General features: G+C 39.2%; 1 protein-coding gene across 2 annotated transcripts in view; it reads right to left on the reverse strand.

Annotated features, from left to right (window-relative positions):
* Positions 1-24,613, reverse strand: part of trdmt1 (tRNA aspartic acid methyltransferase 1) — a 34,666-nt gene that overhangs the window by 4,053 nt on the left and 6,000 nt on the right. For both annotated transcript variants that reach the window (XR_006093079.1, XM_042398985.1), the window contains exons 2-8: positions 21,024-21,133; positions 20,835-20,911; positions 12,456-12,527; positions 8,540-8,605; positions 7,230-7,299; positions 6,272-6,355; positions 922-1,247 (exon numbers count right to left, since the gene is read on the reverse strand). Coding sequence is in view for 1 of the 2 variants with exons in the window: in XM_042398985.1 (XP_042254919.1) it covers positions 922-1,247; positions 6,272-6,355; positions 7,230-7,299; positions 8,540-8,605; positions 12,456-12,527; positions 20,835-20,911; positions 21,024-21,133 (805 nt within the window). In the remaining variant the exon portion in view is untranslated. The remainder of the gene's footprint in view (positions 1-921; positions 1,248-6,271; positions 6,356-7,229; positions 7,300-8,539; positions 8,606-12,455; positions 12,528-20,834; positions 20,912-21,023; positions 21,134-24,613) is intronic.

The following is a 24,613-nucleotide window of genomic DNA, read 5'->3' on the forward strand; positions in this document are numbered from 1 at the left end:
TTAAAGGATTTGGCAGGCGATTTTCAATATTATTCTTATTGTCAACAAATCTCATGTGCAGAACCAAACCAACAATGAACTCATCCTACTTACAGGTACTGTGTGTGTGTGTGTGTGTGTGTGTGTGTGTGTGTGTGTGTGTGTGTATCCAAAGCCTGATATATCATATTCCTCTGTGCCGTAGACCTCCATTGTTGTTAAAAAGCTTAAAAACACATCAATGAGCCACACAGCTGCACTGGGTGACATGTTCCTTTGTCCCTGAGGGCAATGTCTACTGTAGTTAGTTTAGAAATGGCTCTAAAAAGTAAAAACAGTGATAAAATAGTAACCCTCAGGAGTGATGTTCCTAGTACGGCAGACACCACTGTGCATACAAGGAAATGTAGTTTCGTTTACAGAGATTCGCTAGCGTGTGCTACATATCACAATCTCTTGACTTTGTACTAAATTATACATTTTTCAGAACTTCAGTACAAATGGTTGTGATATGTAGCACAACACGCTAGTAAAGCTCTGTAACCGGAATTGCATTTCCGCGCATGTGTAGTGGTCTGCCGTACTAGGAACATCACTCCTGAGGATTACTATCTTATCGCTGCTTATACGATATATCAGACTGTGGGTACACACACAACACTTTTAAGTAGATCAATTAATTGTTGTTTTGGCTCTCCACATGAGATTTGTTGTCAATAAAAAAAAACAGAAAATTGTCAGCCAAATCCTTTGTTTTTCTCTATTTCTGTGTTTCAACCTCCAACACACACAAAGACAAACACACACACACACACACACACACACACACAGATATGGTTTGTTTTGAAAGCCAATGATCTAGAACTTAAGAGACTATTACTGCAATAATAGTGACACAGGTGAAGATAGTGACAGTTAGATGAAGACAGTTAGTGTACCCACCCTTTGGTGAAGCAGACAGACCTCCTGCATGCGGGCCGAACAATGTCCAAGATCAGAGCATAACGCAACAATGTTTTAGGAGGTAGGAGATAGTGTTCCATGTTTACTTCCATCTTTGGTTCCAGGAAGTCCTGGATCTGCCTGACAGACAGATCACTGTTCTGATTCATCTTTCTCTCGGCATCCATTGCAGTCTCTAGTTTAAAAAGGACATGACATCCTTGCATCTCTTTTTCTGGCTGGCAGGCATCTGGATGGGGAGGACTCAGGACTGCGGGCTGCTCAGCGGAATCACTCTCAGCAGGATGTAGGAAGGCTTCAAAATTCTAAGATTACATACTTTTGTAAAAAGCCTTATAAACAAACATTACTAGTATTGTGGGGACCTAATAAGATCAAATCAAACTCCACAAATTCTGTTTCCTCCAGGTCAGTTCACCCAAATAATAAAAAAAATTACACAGGGACAATTTCTTTAGTGGAAAATACAGCATAGTCTGTTAATTATCCAGAGTAACGGGGACAGCCTTCAATAGTATTAAGGTAGAAGCAGAAATCTCAGAGACATCACCACAACCTGGACAAATGAGCAAAAACTGTTTGCATGGATAGCACTGACTGGGTTCAGGAGAGGGCGTTTTCTGCCCTACCATTGACTCATGAATCACAAGGAGTGATTTGCCATGCAGAGGATGCAGTGATGGGTAGAGTCGAGCATAAGAAAAATCTCACTCTTAATTGCCAGAGAGTATGCATTCTTCTCCCCAGTACACCGCACATACTCCCCGACCGACTACTTCCCAAGAAGGAACTCAATTACATCAAATATCTCACACACTCACAGTGTTAATAATCTAATGATGTCATATATAATATCAGTCAAAAGGACCAAACCACTACTTTTACTGCAATAATTTTTAAAATACATTCTTCTCTCTCAGAACTGGTTGATACGACACGCTGTCTGACAACATCAGAAATCAAATGTTTTTATCGTTGTTCTGAATGGCTTCACTCAAAGGTGGAGTGAAAAGCTGACCGTTACAGACAGGGGCGGGAGAAGGGGAGACGCAGTATTGTTTCACTGCAGAGATTGGGGCGGCTGTGGCTCAGGAGGTAGAGCGGGTCATCCACTAATCGGAAGATCAACGGTTCGATTCCTGGCTCCCCCAGTCTGCATGTCAAAGTATCCTTGGACAAGATACTGAACCACAAATTGCTCCAGATGGCTGTGCCATCAGTTTATGAATGTGTGTGAATGGTTAGTTCCCTCTGATGGGCAGGTTGAGACGTTGCATGGTAGCCCATGCAAGCATGTACCCATTCAGCATATGAATGTATGTGTGAATGGGTGAATGTGGCTCATAGTGTAAAAGCGCTTTAAGCTGTTGGAAGACTAGAAAGTTGCTATCCAAGTACAGTCCATTTACCATTTAGAAAACGGAGCATATTTTAATAGTAGTGTTGCACTCAGTCAGTGTTAACGTCTATTATAACTCTTTCTATTACGAACTTTTGAACAATGGAGGTTTTATATTTGAAAAACTTTCCTTGAGCTGAGAAAAGTGATTTAAAAATCTGTGATATCATCTCAATGTAAAGTCTATGGACCAAGCAGGAACTCACAGGCGGGGCCAGCGGGGGAAACACTACTGCGCATATTCAGTGGGAAGCAAACCCGAAAGCTAGAAACTACATACATGACGTATGCGCCATGGATGTATAATAAGAGCTGGATAGGGTGCCGCTGCTCAGCCTTGCAGCCAATTTTTCCCCAGTGGCCACTCACGGTATTGCAGTGAAATTCCCCCTGTGGCCCAAATAGCACTTTACCCATAGACCACCATTGTAAAAGAGACATCTGTAAAACTGTAAAACATTATTCATGTTCCCGCCCAGTTACTGCAGTTAAAGTACAATCAAGAACACTTGCGGAGCACCCGCCCCAAACTAAACAGACATAACAGCTACATGAGTCTCATATTGTACCTGTAAGACTCATGTTTTAATGGCATTCTTCATCATCTGTAAACTGGTGTAACATCAGATTTCTACACAGTCAGAGAAATAAAAAGTGTGCATCCTGGCATTAGTTCAGTTATAAAATCCAAGGACATTAGAGACGCTGGTATGCATCTGTTTAAAGAGTAGATTACCTGACTTCACTGCTTCACTGCATTTAACAGTGCTGTTCAATCTTAACTTTACACCATTGCTGAAAACAATTAAGGATGATCTGCAGCACTGAATTAATCGGTTGTTATCAATCATGGGAAGAATAGCCACAATGACAGCACAAAATGACAATACTACCAATAATAAACTAAACACTATCCTGGTTCAATTCTCTAGATTCACAGATTTTACTGGAAAAACAGAACTCCTAGAATAAATTATCCACTCTGCAAAAATCCAAAACGCTTGGAGGTCTTGAAGCTCCAAAGTTTGTTAATTACTTGATTGCCAACTCACTCAATTATATAATCAAATGGATCAGTCCTTCTGAATCAGACATTCCCTGGATAGATATACAGTAAACACTGCACAGACAGATCTCAGATTTACCACTCATCAGCATCCCTCATTGGTCACCCTCCTGGTGACTAAATGTAGCCTTACCTTTTGCATACAGCATCATCACCATTATTAACTTCATTACTAACCCTTGTTACCTACCTCATCTATCTATCTCATACTCACAGACAGATTATGAGACAATGGGCCCCAGGGCACAGACACCCCACCTCTCCTACACAGGAGCAAGACTCCCAAACACACAGATAGAGTCATTTGTAGTTGTTTCAGTTATTTTGCATCGCCTTCAGTGATATTCTCCAGACGAATCAGAACTGTTAGATAGAGCTGTTTGTTTAAAAACTGCAGCTGAACTTCAATATTAGACTTCAATTAGTTGATGCTGGAGATGAAGAGAGGGTGTCTGACATCTGTCCAAAGCTTTCTGCCACAATAGATTCACAATGACCCTCTGCTGCACAGATATTATAATAAATACTACAGCACACTATACTAGATATTATAATCAAAGAAAGCCTGAGGTTCTGCTTATAAAAGCAGAGATGTTCTGCTGTTAAATGGATTTAAATTGCTTTACTAATTTTACAAAAAATTGGATTTGGGTAACAGATACTCAATATTAAAGTACTCTGATCAGGATCAGGGGTAAGGACACCAGGACTGTGATCATGATATCTCTATTTTTTTTATCAAACTGAGCTCTGTGACTTTTCAACATGAAATGTTCACATTAAGCTCAATTCAAACACAGGCTCTGGTCTAGAGATACCCCACTGAGCCCCTGAGACCCTTGGCCTGTCTGGTAGGCCCTTTCAGTAATTCTTCCATGCTCATACTCTATTACACTGCCCTAATAACAACAACACATATACATTACCATCTCTGGCTCTCCTACACACACACACACACACACACACACACACACACACACACACACACACACACACACACACACACACACACACACAAAATAGTATCCAAAGTCTAATATATTGTATTCCTATCTGCCATAGACCTCCGTTGTTGTCCCGAAACCATTGAAAACACATCAGTGAGCCACACCACTGCACTGGGTGACATGTTCCTTTGCCACAAAGAGTTTGGACATATTAGTTTGTTTAGAAAAAGCTCTAAAGTCTTGCTCCAACTATGAATGCACCCACTGCATGCCAGACTGCTTAAAGACCGGATAAGACACATGTGGTGCCACTTTTTGTTTGTTTGTTTTTGTTGTTTGTTTCATGAGTTACTGGTAGGGCAAAAAGCGGTGCCCTTTACTGTGCCTGCTCAGTGGCTACCTCAAGTTTAAAAGTTTAAAAAAATGTTTCCAAGCAGTGCCTCACAGAGCACTTGAGAGAGTGCTGACAATTCAAGTCATGCTACTGGGCAAGTTTTTTTTAAAGCAATGTTCCATTATAGTGCAACTGAATAGTTCCAGGTGCCACTGTTTTGCCATTGTTGTATTTTAGATACAGTTTGTACTCAATGCCATGTTCCAATTTACATGTCAATGTTAATTAAACCTTCAGGCTATCTGGAACTATCTGAAATTACACAAGTCACAAGAATGTGTAGCACTCTGACCCTCCATTGGCACAGCATGCTCTCTCAATAGCTTCGGCATCTCAGCCTCAGTCTTAGCTTGGAAATAAAAGTGAGCCGTGTTGAGTGACATGACAACAACCATATAACAAATTCAGTGTCTTTAAATGGGTAGGCTGGTTTGCAGTTACACAACAAAAACAAATGTGTATGCAGTTCTAGGGGAGACCATATAGTGGCACAATCTAAGGATGGCTCATTCTTTCATCAGAAAGTTCCAGTGTTTAAAAGTAACTTGATAATAACTTGCTGAATGCAATCAAATCAATTTATAAGAAGTGAATTGTTATGGAACACTCATTCTATTTCCAAAATGTTTTCTGTTTTCTAACAGATGGCAGACTGCAGAAGTCATAACACCAACCCAGACAACACAAATAAGTGGTGAGAGGGAGGGCCCCCACACCTTTAAGGATAGGTTCACATTTTGATACATGCCCATATGTACATCTAAAGGGTTACTGGTCACTGCACTGCTGTCCAAGCTCCAAAGTAATTTCTATGTCAGTGAAATAGGGCAAAATCCACAGTCCTTGTTCTGTGCACAAATGAATTTTCCAGCTTCACCTGAAACTAACATGAAGTTTAAAAAGTTTGAGTTAGTTGAACCAAGAAGGTATCTTCCAAAGTTAGTCTTTTTAGTGTGAAATTCCCATGTTGTTACCATCCCTAAATTTGAATACTAAAAAGACTGTAACTTCAGAAGATATCACTTTATTCATCTAATAAAGACAAAGTGACATAATTTGTCTAACTCAGACCGCTGAAGCCCTATTTTAGCTTCAGCTAAACTTTAGAATTCACTTTTACACAGAACCAGTACTACAGATGGAGCACTGAATATTTTCCATCCATCACCTTTGAAATTTGTTCAGTTCACCATACAAGCTTGTTCTCAGTCCTTCTGTGTTCTTTTCGGCCTTGAGAATGTTTCTGTGGTAACTGGACGGAACTTGTATGACACTACTTTGGAATTCATTAACCAGTTCTTAACTAGAATGCACTGGGTACTGTGTGCAGCAACTTCTTCTTTACTAAGAGATCATAAACATGGCAGATTTCTTTCCAAATTCTGCACCAATAGGGTTAAGGATGTGGAAAATATGCAATTTGACCAGCTCTGAGGTCCAGTTTTCCTTGACACTGGAAGCTGAAACTAAAATGTTTCTTTGATACATTTGATGATACCAAGATTACTGTCAGTAGGCCTCACCTTTGAACTTATCTGGGTGCAAGCGTTTTCTGCTGAAATCTTAGCCATCAGGAAATAACGCAGTCTTGAATTTGGGATCCCAACCTGGATATATGAAAAGATGTAAACACAGCCTCTCAAGGATATGGAAAGAAAAACAATGTTTTCTGCAAACATTAATGCAGATACTTTTTATGTCATAAATTGAACAAAAAAAATAATAATAATAAAAACATCACTTTGGTATGCTAAAAAGTTTGGGCACCCTACATAGTCAGTGCTTAGTAAAACCCCCTCTGGCAGATATCCCAGCTTCCAAACACTTTTTGTAGCCAGCTTTCATTTCTTGTATTTGGGATTTTCTCCCATCCTTCCTTGCAAAAGGCCTCTAGTTCTGCAATATTCTTGGGCCGTCTTGCATGCACAGACCTTTTAAGATCTACTCATTGATTTTCAATTATATTTAGGTCAGTGGACTGTGAGGGCCATTCCAAAACCTTCAGCTTGCATCTCTTGAGGTAGTCCATGGTGGATTTCGAGGTACGTTTAGGATCATTATCCTGTTGTAGAAACCATACTCTTTTCCGCTTTGGCTTTTTTACAGACGGTGTGATGTTTGCTTCCAGAATTTGCTAGTATTTAGTGGAATCCATTCTTCCCTCCACCCGTGCAATGTTTACTGTGCTACTGGCTGCAACACAACCCCAAAGAATGATAGATCCACTCCCATGCTTAACAGTTGGCAAGGTGTTCTCCAAACATACCTTTGCTGATTGTGGCCAAAGAGTTCTATTTTAACTTCACCAGTTCACAGCACTTGTTTACATCTTTTCGATAAAATTTTTTTAAAAAATCATCAAAATATATTACAAAATATGTGCCCAAACTTTTGCATACAACTGTAACTTACCATATGTAAGTACCATCCACAGTACAGATATATTGAATGAATGTAATACATACAGTATATCTTTCTTACACTTGTGGGTGAGACCATGAGCTCCTGGAAAGTGTATCCACATTTCATCAGTGTTTTCACCAAACGTTCCCTACAGAATGGAAGTTTGATATAAAGACAGATTAACTCTCAAAATGAAATGTCTTGTACAACACCATTACAGTGGTTAACAAGAGTGAAATTAGAAGATAAGTTCTTAAGGGAAACATTACACATAAGCAAAGTTATTATAATGATTAGGTATGTAATGGGTGTAAATGGTGTGGACAACATATTAGAAACACCTTTCAGTATAATGCAGTCCAGCACAACACAACCACCCACTATGAGCTCAGCAATAAACCAAGTACAATTATCACCTTAATGACAATTCAGAAAATGTATAAGCTTTGCAAAAGTAGAATTTACGGCAGAGCTGTTGTATTGGATTGCAATATATTGTACAGGTGCACCTAATAAAGTGTCCAGTGAGCGTAATGCTCATCAACAAACTACAATGACCCTGTGTTATTGCTAGATTGTGAAATCATTGAAAGCAAATCTTTCTTAGGAACATTTTTTTAAAAAAACGCTACTAGTAAGGCGGAAACCACCTCATGTTCTCAAAATAGATCCAGCAACACTGTAGGATGCTCGCTTAAAAATATACTTCTTTACATACAGTATGAGATGGAGTGGAAAAGTATAACATTTCAAGCCCCAGTTGGCTCTTTGTCAGGTGCCTGATGCTCCCCAAAAAGAATATTTCTGGGGATCCAACAATCTTGCGAGTCTCCTTAAAGAGCTGAAAGTGTCTATTTTTTTGGACTTAGCACCTGGTAAAGAAAGATGCATGAGTTTTTTGTTTGTTCAAATGGATCTATGCATGTCAGTGGATGTTCTAACTAATTGCATTTCAAAATGCCCTTGGTTTGCAAATGCATGCATGCAAAAGCTTGAAACAGCAAACTGTAGAATTTGTGAATTAGAAATAATTCATCTGTATTGTCAGAGGGAGAAAAGACAAGAATTTTCACGGATCTACCTACATTGTGCTTATCTTTAGTCGATAAGGAACAAAAGTAATAATGTGTAAGATTTTAATACAGGATATCTGAACTTTGATGAAAGCAAGATCTTTTAAGCTATGTTAAAATGTTTTGCAAAGTTTTGCCTTACTAATGATGGCAGCTGTGTTGCTGTATGATTTACAGGGTCTGTCAGAACTGCAGAGAACAGCTTAACCTACGGCATATTTTGCGACTACACTGACTGCTTTCTGTAGTTGTCGCTGTCTAATAATGTGGTGACCTTCAGGCCTTCTGATGCTCCCTTGCAGCCTGCATTGTTACCTGGCAGAGGAGCTCTCAAAGCCTTTCACATTCTCCATCAGGATGAAGCGGGGCAGCCTGCACAGCCTGGCCACATATCGCCATATGCAAGTTACATACAGGGAAGAAATGATGAGAGGGTTTATTGACAGAAATCATGCTTACAACATGGACCAAAACAGAGAAGCATAGGTCAATTTGGCTTCAGCAGCATTACCACAAACAAAAGAAAATTATATACCATTTCTCTCTATTAAGGGAGGCTTTCTGTGTCAACCACACTACAGAATAGAATACAATTACTGTTCACCAAAGTGGAGAATTGTCTTTGGCCCATCTGGCAATTCATTAAAACATACACATACTACAGTTAACGATATCAAGATTGAATATTCCAAAGTAATGAAGCACAGGTGTCGGCAGCAGAACCACACCACTAGAACAAAGCAACCCAACGTTTCTAAGGGAAGTAACATATGCAGCTGTCAAAAACTACTGTGACCTCAGTCACATCATGATGTTTTAAGATAACTGGATATGGTCCAAGAAGCATTTCGCCCAAAGAACACCATTATAAAAAGGGATGTCTGTAAAACAGTTGACAGGACATCTCTAACTGCAAACACAGTCAGTTATTACTCTTTCTATGATGAAATTTGGATCTATGAAGGTTTTATATTTGTAAAATGTCCCCGGTGCCCAGAAAAGTGATCTTAAAGTGTGTGACGTCATCCTGACATAAAGTTTATGAGCAGAGCAGATGGGGCAAAGGGGAGAAACAATAATGTTCAGTGGGCCATACAATGCAGTAGCAAACCTGGAAGCTAGAAACAGTTTGGGCTTATGTGCTTAGAGGCGCCGGTATCCAGTTCCTATAATACATCCATGAGTCACATCTACAGCTCGAAATTGAAGTGCAAACAAAGGAAGGAGTTAAAATCGGACAGGGGGTAGGCTGATTGAAAACAATATTTAATTTCAGATGACACGTACATGTACAATCACATGACACAAGTACACCCTCTAAGGGTAGAGGCTGATTATTGGATCCAATATTCAGCATTTTTACGATCAAAATCGTTTTTTTTTCTCCGATTCTGCCTCCTGTCTGTAGTCGAGCAATGTCCCACTCACAGCTCTATCTGATTGGTTACACATCACGAGTAATAGCCTATCAACACTGAAGGCTATGGCCACAGACGGCACAAAGAAGCATCTGCAGACTTCAAAGGTAAGGCATTAAACATCACAATCCTCTATGCTGAAGTTCTAAAAACACCACAATCTTATGATCTATTTCTACGATGATAAGCATGCCCAGTTTCCCAGTTACACAGCTGAAAATGCTTGAATAGTGCGCTTTGCTGCAGTGATATAACGTGAGGTAAGCTAATGTTAAGTCGCTTAAATATGATAGCAAACTTCAACAAGTTCATTTGTTGAGCCATAATTACAGCAAAAAACTGATAGGCTAATAGGTAATTTCTTGCACGTCACTTACCAGGGCCAGTCATACTCTCAGTCTCAACCCATGACTACTAGTGACATTACTGAAGTGTGTCCTGAAGCTGTCTCTGACTCTGTTTTTGTAACTATTAGAGAGGTGAAGGATGTTGTTGTTAGAGACTTTAGACATAATGGAACTGCATCTAAGGCCTGTGTTAATCCATACACAGACGGCAGTTTTGAATGACAGGTTCCCTGCTATCACATGTTGTTAATATATAATATCTAAACCGAGGTGGAATAAGTACTCAGATGCTTTACTTCAGTAAAAGTATCAATACCACAATGTAAAAATACTTAATTGCAAGGAAAAGTCCTGCATTTAAAATCCTACTTAAGTAAAAGTATTACCAGCTAAATCTACTTCAAGTATTAAAGTAAAAGTACTCGTTTTGCAGAAAATTGGCTGTGACTTATATATTAAATGAATTCAACAAAGTACATTATTAATACCAATAAGTTGACTCATAAGCAGCATTTTATTATTGTAGTTGCTTGAGGTGGAACTAGTTTGAACTGCAAGGGTCATGAGATAAACTGAGGGGTCTTGAGATGATAGATGGGTAGGAAAGAAGAAAAAACAAAGTTCTGCTATATAAAATTGAATTTGGATAAATTTTTCAGAACTTTTCTCAATCTTTCCATTTTTGTGAAATATTGGAGTTCCTCTGGAGTTCCTATTGGACCTCTTTGGACCTTAAACAGTTATTTATTTGAAACCATGTGAGGGGAAATGGCTCTTTGGTGGAACTGCAAACAACTCAAAGACATCTGAAATATGACAAAGAGACACAAATATACACACATTTTTTTTGTAAGAGACCACAAGCCAAAAAGTCTGGGAATCACTGGTTGTATTGTAATTCATAAACTCATCATTATGTTATTTTATGTAAAATTTTAATCTGAAAAGTACCTAGTAACTAATGCTGTCAAATAAATGTAGTGGAGTAGAAGGTACAATATTTCCCTCTGACATGTAGTGGAGTGAAAGTATAAAGTAACATAAAAAGAAAATACTCAAGTACAAGTACCTTAAAACTGTACTTAGCATGGTACTTGAGTAAACGTACTTAGTTACTTTCCACCACTGCATTTAAATAACTGAAACCAACTAAAGGCTTTCCAAAGCTGTTTCGCTGTAATAAATGAAGTATCTAATTTTTTTATACCAAGATTTTCATTTTTATTGCAAATTTATATCGGTTCTTAATATGAGTTATCGGTCTCCTTGATTACTTACAATCATTATTGGCCCTGAAAAAACGATATTGGTCAACCCCTCACACCCTCCTGGCCAATGGTTACAAGAGAGGCACTTTTTTGACCCTGTCCAGAAGCAACACCACAAGGGACAGAAACAATACTGTCAGTATGTGTCAGGACTCTGAATATCTCACAGGGAGTCAGCATTTGCCACAAACCTTACAACACTTTAATTTCCCTGCTGGTTTATCCAAAGGACAAGACATTTCCTGAGAAGAAGACAGGAGTGGTGTATGACATTGACTGAAGCAGCTGTGGGGAATACTACATAGGATAAAGAGTAAGAGCCCTGGGGAAGAGACTGGGGGATCACCAGAAGCAAGCAATGTCTGCGGTCATGTAACACCAGTCCAAGGCTGGCCATGGGATTGACTGGGAAAGAGTCGAGATCATCGACTAGGAGACTGTGGACATCAGAAGAAAGATGTGGAGGCCATCCACATCAAACATCAGCGGCCCGTACTCAACAGAGATGGAGGTTACAACATACCTCCTATTTACAACTACTTGTAATCACGTGACCTGACTTGGTCTTGTGATACATCTCGTCAAATATCATGTGCCTGGGCCAGCTCAGTTCACTGAATGAAGACCGTGAGATACAGTTGAAAGCTCAGATGCTACTAAGTGGACCTTTGTGCTTAGATTAGGTCCATCAAAAACAAAATAATATGATGTGCTTAGAAGTTTAACTGATAGATTTAGACAACTTCGTAAATCGCTCATGTAAAGACAGACTCACCACTCTGGTGGTCTTTTAGAGAAGCACAAAGTCCACTGTCTATCTTTGCACACATCAAATAATTCTGAGTAGTTTGTCTTTCTCAAGTAGGCTAAATATCTTTGATGATATTTGCTGATGGTAAAAAGAACAGATACTTGCCACAATGCATAGAGCTATTACCCATATAGTCTTGAGCACATATAGTCAAAAGTTTAATTTGGTAGTTTGGTCAACTCATGGCATTATTGTTGACTGAATTTGCAAGCAGTTGTCATTCACAAACGTTTACAAAACTTTTTTTTAGATCTAGTTTAAACTTTGTTAATATCTTAATTTATGATTCATATAGCATCTCTTGTGAAAAGGAAATTGCAATTCTGATATAAAAATATTTTTTGCTCAGGCTGACCTGAGGACAATAAAAAGCTGGAGATTAAAGACCTTGGCAGAAGATCAAGAAGGTAGAGGAAGCTCTTGGTTCTTGGGTCAGCAATGTCACCCTGGAGTCCTATCCTACACAGAGGAAAAATAGAGTTCAGTGGAAAAACAGTTTTAAATTGATAACATTACATTCATTTAGCAGACTTTTTTGTCCAAAGCAACTTCGAAAAAGTGCATTGAAACCAAGTAGGAGAAAGAGCTAGACATACTGTATTCATTTTAAACAAACAACTAAAAGCACATTCAGAACTACAATACAGATGCTTAGAGCAAGATTGCCAACTCTCAAGCTTTTGGTGTGAGACATTCACATTCAGGCTCCTTGATGAGAAAATATAGCTGTAAAGGTTTTGCAGAAACATCAATACAGGTGTTCTTTCTGTTGCCCACAACTGTTTGTATGTAGAATTCCTTTGATTTTATAAATGGCCACCATACAGCAACAGGATGGATGCATGTGTCTCCAATTCGAGGGTACTGTGCACATTACGCACAAGGCATGGTATTGTTAACTTCATTCATTATTAACCACAAGGTTCTGTGTGCAATCCCAGAAGCAGGCAACTTTGATCTTGGTAGACAAAGATAAACCAAACAACAACGTTCTGATATTTGAAGTTGGTTGATTTCACACAAGTAACTGCTTTCTCAAGTCAATTATACATAAACATTGGGCAGAAATCGCTCATATGACCATTACTTATCATACCTCCTCATGATAGTGTTTTATAAACATTAATTTCCATCTTAAGAGTTAGCTCCCTCAGTACAGTAAATGCCTTGATGATTTAGAACTACAAGTTTGATTCTCTGTGGCGCCAGAGGACACATAAAGTCAAGATATCCTCTTGTGTTAGTAAACTTAAGCTGTGAGCAATAACTCCCGCTTTTTCTGCTCTCCTTGAGTTTTCTTCAGAAAACGCATTCTTAAGTTAATATTCATGTTTGTGGCGTTTTTTACTAGATGCAATAATAGATTTTGTTGTTGTTTCCTCAATTTATGAGACAGTATTTTGAATTCATTAGTGTCACTATCATAATTCTGCCTAGTAAATATTATTAGGGTTTCTTAACCTGTTTCAGTTGACATATAATTTCACCTCTACCTTAAAAACTGCTTTTGCACCTCTTTGCAAGACCAGATTGATTTGGCCCATATTGTTAATGTCAAGATAGTCCTTAATAAGTGATCAAATTTTACTTTTAAAGTCCTCCATTTGCAGCAGTAAGTTATTTAGCCTGTTAATTGTTTTCTTCTCTTGCAGGCTTAACTCTAGTTCCAGTGAGATCAGACTATGATCAGATAAAGTAATCTGATGTACACATCATTCTTTAATTCTACATAAATTGGTTTTAAACATAAAAAAATAATCTAATCTTGAATATGAAGCATGTGATTTAGAATATGTGTTATGTAAAATCTCTATTAGTTAAATTTAGTAGTAGTCTCCATACAGCTACAAGTCCAATCTCTGGATCTCCTCATTACTTTTGCTGCTTGATTGGAACTGTGTGCTTTATTACTCTGTGTCTAATTTAGGATCCATTACTCAACTGAGGTCTGAAGCAACAATAAGTCCATTAGTTTAGTGATCAGCTCAGATCCCTCCTCTGATGAATTATACACATACACAATCACTGATTTCATTTTTTTCCTGTGATTATTACATTTCTTCCAAGATTATCTGATATAACTTTCTCAACAAAAAAAAGCCAGCAAGAATAGCGACTCCTCTTCTTGATGACTTACAAGATGAATAGAATCTGTGTGCTAGTTTATAAAGTTTATCATGTTTTAATTATTGAGATGAGTATCTTGTAGAAAAAAATATTTATCCCTTTTGTTTGTTGACTTGTTGCAATATTTTATCAGTAGATAGGGTGTGTGCCGGTAAAATGAGGCGATTGGTTCACTAGATTCCAGCTCCCTCAGGTGATCAACGCTTTCAAATGACATAACTGTATAAAGAGCCAAGATGGCGCTGCCTCTGCACAGGAGCAACTCTCATCTCCCTTCTCTCCAAACCAGCCACGTTTGTATGTGTAGCCTCAGCCTTTGCCATGCTGACAGCTTTTGTTCTTCTGAGTTAATAGGGGTGGGCTGCTAGTTTTTCTTAACCTTGCATTCTCCTATTTTAGTTAGGGGCGTTATTGTAATTTGGTTTCTTTGATTTTGTTTCAGTTATATTTGTTACCTTTCTAGTTAGATTTGTTTTTGTTTGTTTTGTTACCCACCCTGAAGTTAAATCAAGCTCTATGTATCTCATTTGAAACCAATTCAACCATCATTACTTTCAGCTATCTGTCTCTGGCTTCCTGGGACTTGGGGAAGATGGTGCATGTTATGCCTCTGCCACCACTAGATGGGACGTAACATGAACTCAGGACTTGTAGGTAATCTGTGTGTGAAGAAATAATTATGAATTTTCCGCTGACCAATTTTTGGCCAGCCCTTCTCAGGAAAAAAAAATTAAAATGCAAAAAAGCAGATTTGTGAATTGTGGCTCACTGGTACTATACTTATGCCGGGATCAGACTACACTAATTCAGCCCGATTTTGACACAATTTTGTTGTGGCCAACAATTTTCCAGCGTCGGGCCCGATTATGAGCGTCGGGAACGACAAATGGACGTGTAGTGTGACATGATCGAAGAACAGTGATGTGGTGTCTGGGACGCCCCACGACACCCCGACCAAAAGTCTAGCACGTCAAAATTTTTTGTATTTTCCTGCCTAGTTTGAAATCTCCTATGATGTGTTCCTTGACGTTGACCAATAGGATGAAAGAGTGCTCTGACGCACATATGTAAACATGGCGAAGAGGAATAGGGATGCTGCTGTTAGGTGGAACAATGCAAGAGAGGAAAAGTTTGTTGAGCTTTGGCAACAATACCCCTGAAGTCCCTCAAGGAGAATACCACTCCTTGAGGGACTACCATGACAGAGTATAAAAAGATAAATGTTGGAGAAAAATGGCAGAGACACTTCAGCAACACAGTGAGAAACTTGCTGGTTAGCTATGCTAGGTTATCACTCCCTAGTAGCTGCAGCCGCAACAGCATCATGTGGTTAATTTCCAGATATACTGATGACTATTCGATGCGATCAGCACAGCCAAGTCTGTGCCTAGTAGAACTGTGGAAATTGTAAATGAGACGTGCACTACTTTTTATAGTTGTGTCTGGTGATGCTACCCAATTAATTTTCAGGGGAAAATGACTGAATGAACTGGCGTATGTTTTGAAAAGACAGCCTCATTGCATTTGGTTTCGGATAGCCCTCAAATTTCCATTATTTCAAGAAGAAGGGAGAATTGATGGTTAGCTAGATAGAGATATAAACGTTTTGTGTGGAATGATTATCAAATTTCTCAAAAATACATTGCAGTTGGAGAGGTCCAAACCAAAGCTGCCTCACTGAGAACACAATACAGAAAGCTACTCCGTCCAAAAGCAAGTGGAAGTGGTGACAAAGAACTTACACCCAGGCAGAAATGGATAGTGAAGAACTTGGTGTTTCTGCCCACAGAGCTTCTCAGACCACACTGAATGTAGACCCTTACAACAGCTTTGTTCTACATGGTTACAATTTGTAAAACAATTAATGTTATAGGCTATTACATAAAACAAGGTGGAAGTGTGCTTTTTAATCTCAAAAGGATTGATGCGATTTTGGTAGTGTCACATGTAATTATGCCTTGTTTTTGTGATGAGCATGACAGTTATTCATAATTGACTATTAGGCCAGTCATGTAGAAAAATAATAGTGGCCATGTTTATATGACATTGTATTTATGTTTCCTTGTGCTCTAGTTTTTAGTAATGAGCCACAACTTCGTTTTATATTGTTTTGGGTTTTTTTAAGGTGGAGAAAAACCATTAACATATTCGGCCCTATCTAACGCCTGGTGCCGAGCAGCGCTAAGCGCAGCGCAAGTCTCTTTGCTATTTTAAGACCGACGCAGTTGTCATTTTCCCGTCCAGCGCCCACGTTGTTAAAATAGCAAAGGCACTTGCGCCCATCATCAAAGTAAGGTGTGGTCAGGCGCTTTGTTGGCGCATTGCTATCTTGAGGAAGCAGAGAGTGATTGCGCTATTGACCAACAAAAATCTGGTCTAAAGTCAATGGCGCAGTGTCCCTATGTTATTTTAAGGGCGCATTATCAAGATGTGCCTACACAACGCCCGTGCACTCTGCTTGTTACACACAGCATGGGCAGCAATGCACAAACATGCAAAAGGTAACAAATAAAAGGATTACAATGTGAAAGATTATTATTGTGTATATTAATATATTTTAAAAAACACATGCCATAATGCTTAGTCAAAATATTTATCAGAATTAACTAATCACAGTAATGATGGATTAAATTGTTTAATTTGACCATATCGTGGCAAAACATGTAGGTATTTAAACAGATGGACAACAACGCATCAGACACAGATCGACTTTCCTGCTGCATCAATACATGATGACATGAGGAACATATGAGGAAATAAATGAGGTGAAAACAATGATTATACTAAAGAAGGAAATAAATCTGCACAGCTTCTAGCTGCTGCCATCAGCCGGATCAGAACCTTTGAGAACTGATCAAGTCCTGATAACTGTGTTGATGATTCTTCACATGATTAAAATTAATGATTTAATTTTTTAACAATATTTAACAAATATTCTTTAACATTTTTGAGATTACAGTGATCAGATTTCCATACTTTCAGCAATTAAAACCCTGCTGATTTGACCTGTCACTCCATGACTGAACAAAACGATTTTAAAGAAATCAAAGCTGTAATTTAAAAAAAAAAAAAAAAAACCTTTTCAAAAACCAAACAAAGATAAATTAGCCACAAATTAATGAACAGGATCTTAAACTCGTGGTCTGGGGCTGACCACGGGAGGGTCCAGGAGCAGCAGTGTGCTCGTTATGGATCGTGCGCTTTCCCTTTACGCACAAGCAGATCTGTTGCCTCTGCAGAGAAGCGCTCCTTCTTACTACTTGGCAAATGCACCGTCATAATAGCAATCCGCCAAGGTGCAAGCACACCTAGCTCTTAAAGAGAATGGGAGATGACACGTGACATGTGATTGGTTTATTGAATGTTACGCCGAAAACACACCCATGATTAATTAGGAGACTAAGGACAACCCCTAGGCACCATGCGCCTGGCACAGCGACTATTTTTCCGCCATTAAAATAGCAAAAGACACACCCTCAACGCAATTGCGCCATGCGCTTCAGACTGTGTGCTTTAGATCATTAAAATCGGGCCCTTTATTTAAAAGACTCAAGGGAAGCAAAGACTTGAGATGTTCATTGACATTTAATGTCAATAAAAGTTTACACTAAAACTTTTCAGAATAGTCTCTGGTACTTTTGATACTTTTAACACACATCAGAAATATATTAATTTTAACCATTTAGCATTCTGCAAGAAAAAAAAGAAACTACTTTGAATGTCCATGAGTAAATCATATTTTCATCCTAGGGAACACATAAAGCAGGTGTCGGAAAGAATGTCCATGACTAGATCATATTTTCCTGCAAGGGAACAGATCCAGCAGGTGACAGAAAGTATGCCTTCAACTAGTCTCGCTGTTCTTTTGTTGTTGTTGTGGCATTCCGTGCCCTGCTTGCTGCCACAGAAGCAAGTTCTCCATCCCTCCGCCATGCTCCAAGGATGATTCTGTGGTTCTCATCCTCCATATCCACAAAGGCTGGGGGCAGGTAGGCCTCTGATGCCTTCTCCCTTAGAAAGTTGTGAATAGTGAGAGCAGCAAGTGTGATCGTTGTCACTTTGTCAGGCTCAAGTGCAATGTTGGTCAAGAAAACGCGTAGTCAATGTGTAGCATCACATTGTATCAACTATCAAACTCTGACACGCATGGATGTTTTGATAAATGAGGCCCATTACAGAATGCTTAAATCACAAAACCTCAAAACCAAAGTTAGGATTAATTAATTAATACTGTGGAATGCTATATGAAAATGAATACCGTGGAGGTAATAAATAGGCCAATCATAAATGTTTCTATTATTTAAAGTGTTATGAGTGTTGTGGCAAATGTCATACTTTCAAATAGTCTTCCTTTAAGATGCCATACAGGGCTTCACAGATCTCCATTATTGTCTAACTGATCAGAGACCTGAACAACTCTCCAATAGAGATGAACAAATTATTATGTGTCTGACGTAAAACATTTGAAACAACCACAATGTTTTGAAATCTATTCTCTTTACCAGTAGCAAGGAGAGAGTGACTGACAGCCACTGTCTGGCACTGATGGCCCTCCTCATTTTTGTGTCCCCCTTGTGTATGAGTGGCTCCACCTTTCCAAGAAGATAAGTGAAATCTTCCAAATCCATCCTGAGAAGATTGCGGAAACCCCTCCTGTTACTGTCCTATAGCATAATACCCCTGGGGTAAACATGTTGTAAGTTTCATAGGACCTTAAAATTGTCATGGTTATGTGTGCGCTCCACTTAATATGATTGTGTGGTTGCATGGCATTTTTTGTTCACCTCTTTTTGATATCCAATGACACAACTTTGGCATTTGATAGAAGGCTATGTCAATTGCCCTATGGCTATGTGACGTTTGTATGTAAACTGAATGCATATGCTGTCACTTCTAAGATGGTCAATGAAAAGAACTGGAGCTGTATTGACCGTTTTCTTGATTTCAGTTATAGCGATTGTGAAACCACCTGATATTGAAACATATCTTTGTATCTTCATTTACTAGAGCATACAATTCCCAAAACCCAATCGTTGTCTCCTCCATGAGACCTTCTGTTTCCATACAGTGAACCTGGCAGCTAGCTACATGTAGCCCATGTAATGGCCTTAACACGTACACATTTCTTACCTCAAGTTCTCTCTGAAGGATAAACTGCCCATACAGTCCTCTTCATGACACCCAGGAACGAGTCCACAATCGTTTTTTTCTTCCTTTTCTTTCAGAACAGACGACCGCCAGCATCACACATAGCGCTTCAGTAGCCATGATTGACAATTTCTTGACCCTCCTCCCCGATGACCTATGAACTCGCACAAGGTCATGAACGAAGATTGGTCGGGGTCATATTTGTAGTTTGGCCAGTCTCCCGACCAACACACAGCAAGAATTCATGGCATTATGATTGCCTAATATGACATGGTGACGATCGTAAAAGACAAAAACATCATGTAGTCTGATCCCGGCATTATACTGCACTACTACTGTGTTTTATAGTGCCAACAAGGCATAGCTAAGGGATTTGTTGTGTGAAAAGTTGGTGGAAAAAGGTGTGCTGTCCTCATGAGCTGTGGCTGATGACACTGCACAGGTGGCAGATATGAAAGTGGCAGAGGTTGATTGCATGCTCACCACTGGTGAGGAGCCTGAACCAGTCTCTAATCCACCTGTAGGCATGTCCACACGTGACTGAGAGATGTTGATAAATACTTTTTTCCCCTGATTCGAGTGATTTGAGTATCAATCAGGTAATAATGGCAAAAGAATATTAATGAGTACAAAGTCTTATTATTAAATTATGGGGAAGCCCAATCAACCTGTCCTGTAATTGAAACCCATCAACATAGCCTGACAGTAATGTGCACTGCTACGTTGTATCCCGCAGCCATCTCATTACGCACTTTAGAAGCCAAAACCATTGTCCAAGTCCTCACTAAGTTCTTCTCAACCTTTGGTTTAAGCTATTCAAACTGACCAAGGAAAGAAAGGAAAGAAAGCATATTTTCACAGGTTATGACAGATTGAGCTACAAATCTTCTGCCACTGCTTTATCTTTTGGACCCTAAAACTTTAATTTTTGGAAGCTAAGTTACAGCTTGTGATGCTACAGTCACTTCATGTTTACATAGTTCGTTTCTTCTTATTGGACGGTGCTATAGATGCGTCCTGACAACTGATTTACACATTACTAAAGACATTTCTGTAACCTGCAGTGACTTATTTTTTTGGCCACTTGGGGACAGCAGAAACAAGTTGCAAAAACCAAGGGGAGCTCCAGTCGCTGATAATTCTCTGTAGGTTCATCACTACGAGCCAGGCTTCTGATATTATACATTCAATAAATTGAATACAATTGACAAATATATAGATTATAGCTGCTGTAACTTTTAATAGTGCAAGAGCATTTAATAAATCACTCTTTCAAACTACAGTAGTTAGTAGTCACCAACTCCAGAGAGACTTAACACACAAATTTAGTGATGGATTTACAATTAGATGAAACCCCGTCCTGTTCTCTAAGTGTAAAGTGAAACGTACACAAACATGGAAGGGACACGTGAAAGCAAAGATGTTTTTTCTAACTGAGGTTCTACAACATTGGATCACAATGCAATGCATACACACCCACAGGAAACCTACCTGGTGAAAGGCTGGCAAGGAGGGCTCATCAAAATCATGTCAAAAGATAATTTATTGAAGTCATCTAGTGTTAAGCCCTAAAACAAAAAAAGAGTTTCAAAAGTTTATCACAGGTAAACAAACAGAGGTTTGAATGATTGTTCTGTTCAGATGAAAACAGTCATGCTTAAACTGTCCACTATCACCCACCTCAATGGTTTTGTTCCAGAGGGGAGTGCCAGGGAAATTGTGCCTGTAGATCTGATTGGCGGTGGTGTTTATGTCGACGGCAGCCACTACCTGGGCAGGTATACCACTCTCTGGAGGAAGAAAGACCGGATTATTAGCTAAAGATGATTTCCTGAGCTCAATTTATCCTGTGTTTCACTACATGCCTACATTCAGTTGAACAGCAAGCACCTATACATTAAATTGCTAATTTTTCACTGATAAGAGTTTTCTTTTCTCTCCTGTTGTAGACTAATTCTTAGCACAAGGTCTACTGACAGTGAGATACAGGGAGAGACATAGACAGACCTTTGACCTTTATTGGTCTAATTTTTTCAATTACTTTAAAATTAATCATTAAACTGAAGAATTATGAAACAAAATAAAGAACAGATACACAAAACACACATAACATCCACCTCTCCCATCCCTGTACATTACTTCCATTCCACAATATGCACCACAAATGCTTCTGGGGGATGAACCCGGTGTCAACTCACCCAATCACCTCAACTCTCATACACCAGCTAGCAACCTTCGCAGTTACTGCAAAAAAAAAACCTCTGTGAAACAGAGAAGTCTGGTGTTTGAAATAATAGAAGAGCTCAGTTTTCTTCCTCAAGCATCCCTCCTGCAGCACAGATAGACAGCGATGGGAATTCTGCCACTGTGACAAGCTGATCCTCCACAGACTCAGACTCAGACATCACCCTGTAAACAACAGGAAGTGCAACCACCTCCTCTTCCAACAGTTTGTCCAGGAAGTGTTAAGACTTACAACTAGTCTCCTCACTGAGCATGACAGCAGTTTTCCACCATCCCCCTGATCTCAGACCTACCAGCTTTGTCAGTCCAGCTGCTATAAGGATTCTCTGCACACAGACAAAGTTGAGCATCCTGCACTGTATGACAGGGTTACATAGGAGAGGTTCCTCCCTGATATCACCACACAGCTGAGAACAATCTCTCCTGACATTGAAAACAGTGCTCCATACACGGAGGACAGACTGGTATAAAGGACTGGTCTGAGACAGGTCCACACCACCCAACTCCAGAGAAGAGCCCTGCATGGGCCAAAAACTTCAGTCCTAGCCTGGCCCTGGCCCGTGTGTTCAAGCCCTAGCCCAGCCAGAGCCTGACAAAGTCTGCAATTTTTCAGGCCAAGGCTGACCCAAGACCATAGATGTATTATAAGAGTTGGATACTGAACCGAAAATGGCACCCATTCATTTTTATAAGAATTGCTCAGCTGGCACATACGCCAAAAAAAGTTTCTAGCTTCCAGGTTTGCTTCCATGTTGTGTGGCCCATTGAATATGCACAGTGGTGTTTCCCCACTGGCCCCACCTGCAAGTGCCCGCTTGGCCCATAGACTTTACAATGTGATGACGTCACAGATTTTTAAAATCGCTTTTCTCAGCTTGAGCAAAGTTTTACAAATATAAAACCTTCACAGATCAAAAATTCAAAATAGAAAGAGTCATAATTGACCTTGTTTGCAGTTCGAGGTGTCCTGTCAACAGGTTTACAGACGTCTCTTTTACAATGGTGGTCTATTAGGTAAAATGCTTTTTGGGCCGCAGGGGGATTTTTCACTCCAATACAGTGAGTGACCACTGGGAAAAATGGGCTGCAAGGCTGAGTGGCAGCACCCTATCCCGCTCTTGTAATACATCCATGCCTGAGACTGACACCAATCACTTTATGCTCTCTTTGACACGCGCTTTCTCTGATACACACAAACATGAGGATACTTTGTTGACCCACACATGCGTGAAAAGTGCCCTGAGCTGACTTGTTGTAAGTTGGTGCTATATAAATAAAAACTGATTGATTGATTGATTGACATATTTCACCTGCGTTGTCAGGGAAACACAAAGCATTATTATGTTATATAAAAATGTTATATTTTATTGAATCAAACTTTTTAAGTAAACTTATTGTAGGTCTCAAACATAACTACCAGTGCCACCGACAATCAAGCATAAGCATGCAATAGAGAAAAATATAGCCAGCAGCAAATAAGAAAATAAAGATTTATGCTCTACCTTTCTTTGCTCAATGCTAACTTTACAGAAACTGGAGAACAGTGTTTCGTCTTCGTCAATCAGCTAACATTCAATATTAAAAAAAAAAAATCAAATCATTTAAACTGTGAACATGTACAGTGGTTGTCATTCAGTTTATTAGCAAGTGTTGTGAAGAAAAATAATTGCATCCACCATCGTAGGCTTCAGAGATGTCCTCCTGTCCTCCAGCATCCTCCCTGCTATACTGAAAACACACTTACTGCTGCTTGCTAGTATGCTCAGCACATGATGGGTGAGTCTTGACAACAAAGGAATGGTCTTCTCATGTTGACTCTACCAACCCAGCAAATCTCAGACGTCATGTTCCTTGCTGGGGTTAAGGCTGAGGTATAGTTGGACCTCATCCACAGCTGTATCACCACCCTGGGTGACATTCTCCCATTCCAATTCAGAGTCTGCAAAGGCTCTCTTTTTTGCTGCTGGTGGCAGGGTGTCAAAAGTCACCTCACAAGCTGGCTCACCCTCAGTCACATTTCCACCAGTTTGACAGCCTGTGGTCAAACTCTTTGCATCTTACAGGATGGCATCTCTCTAAGTGGCACAGAACATCCTTAACTGGTTGAATTTTGGCCATAGGAATATTGCCAGTTTATGGAGTGGCTGAATCTGGACCTTCTAACCAATCCACTTCAAGTGGCATTGGTGGATGGTGGCTTGATAAATTCTGCATGGTCAAGTGTTGTGTAATGCAAGCGTACATGCATAATAATTGTGTATGTTACCTATAATATTTATAATACTTGAGAAATCTATGTAAAACCAAAACAAGGAATGCAAAATCTAACTACTAAAAAGACAGCTTTTCACAGGATTTCCGTAATCCTAGACAGTTCTACTTATTTCCAATGCTTTCAACCGTCATTTCTCATCTATCTGTGGTTCCCAACACTTTAATTCTTATGATATGGCTGGCTCTTCAAACTGTACTACTTCTAACAGTTCTTTTTTCTTTAGAAATATTCTGCTTGCTAAATTCTGTCTTTTCTGTTATAAATGAGTTTAAAGAAAATAGTAGTGCTGGTCCAGATGGTTTGGAAGCTAAATTTGTTAAATTTGCAGCTCATGTTCTAATGTATCCCGTTACTGATTTATTTAATATGTCTATATCTACTTGTTCAATTCCCCCCATATGGAAATGTGCTTGAGTTACCTCTAGCACATTTCCACTCTAGAGTTTTCAAAGGAGATTTTTTGAGAAACTTATTTTTAATGAATTATATCAGTACATCAATCTGTGCAATATTCTAATATTCTTGGGCAGTCAGCTTTCTGTGTGAAAGCCACCACTCAGTGGAATGCCCTACCTGATTATATGAAGAACTGTAGTTCTATCAATACATTCAAAGCCAAATTAAAAAAATCAACTAAAGATGAATCAGCTGTGTGACCACTGAGCCTAGTTCACATAATTAATTTTTAATTGACATTGTGGGTGTATGTGATTTACTGTTGTGTGCTTTGTATTTTGTATCGTGTGTTCTT

This window comes from Thunnus maccoyii, chromosome 21, assembly GCF_910596095.1.
Source record: "Thunnus maccoyii chromosome 21, fThuMac1.1, whole genome shotgun sequence".
Classification (NCBI taxonomy): domain Eukaryota; kingdom Metazoa; phylum Chordata; class Actinopteri; order Scombriformes; family Scombridae; genus Thunnus; species Thunnus maccoyii.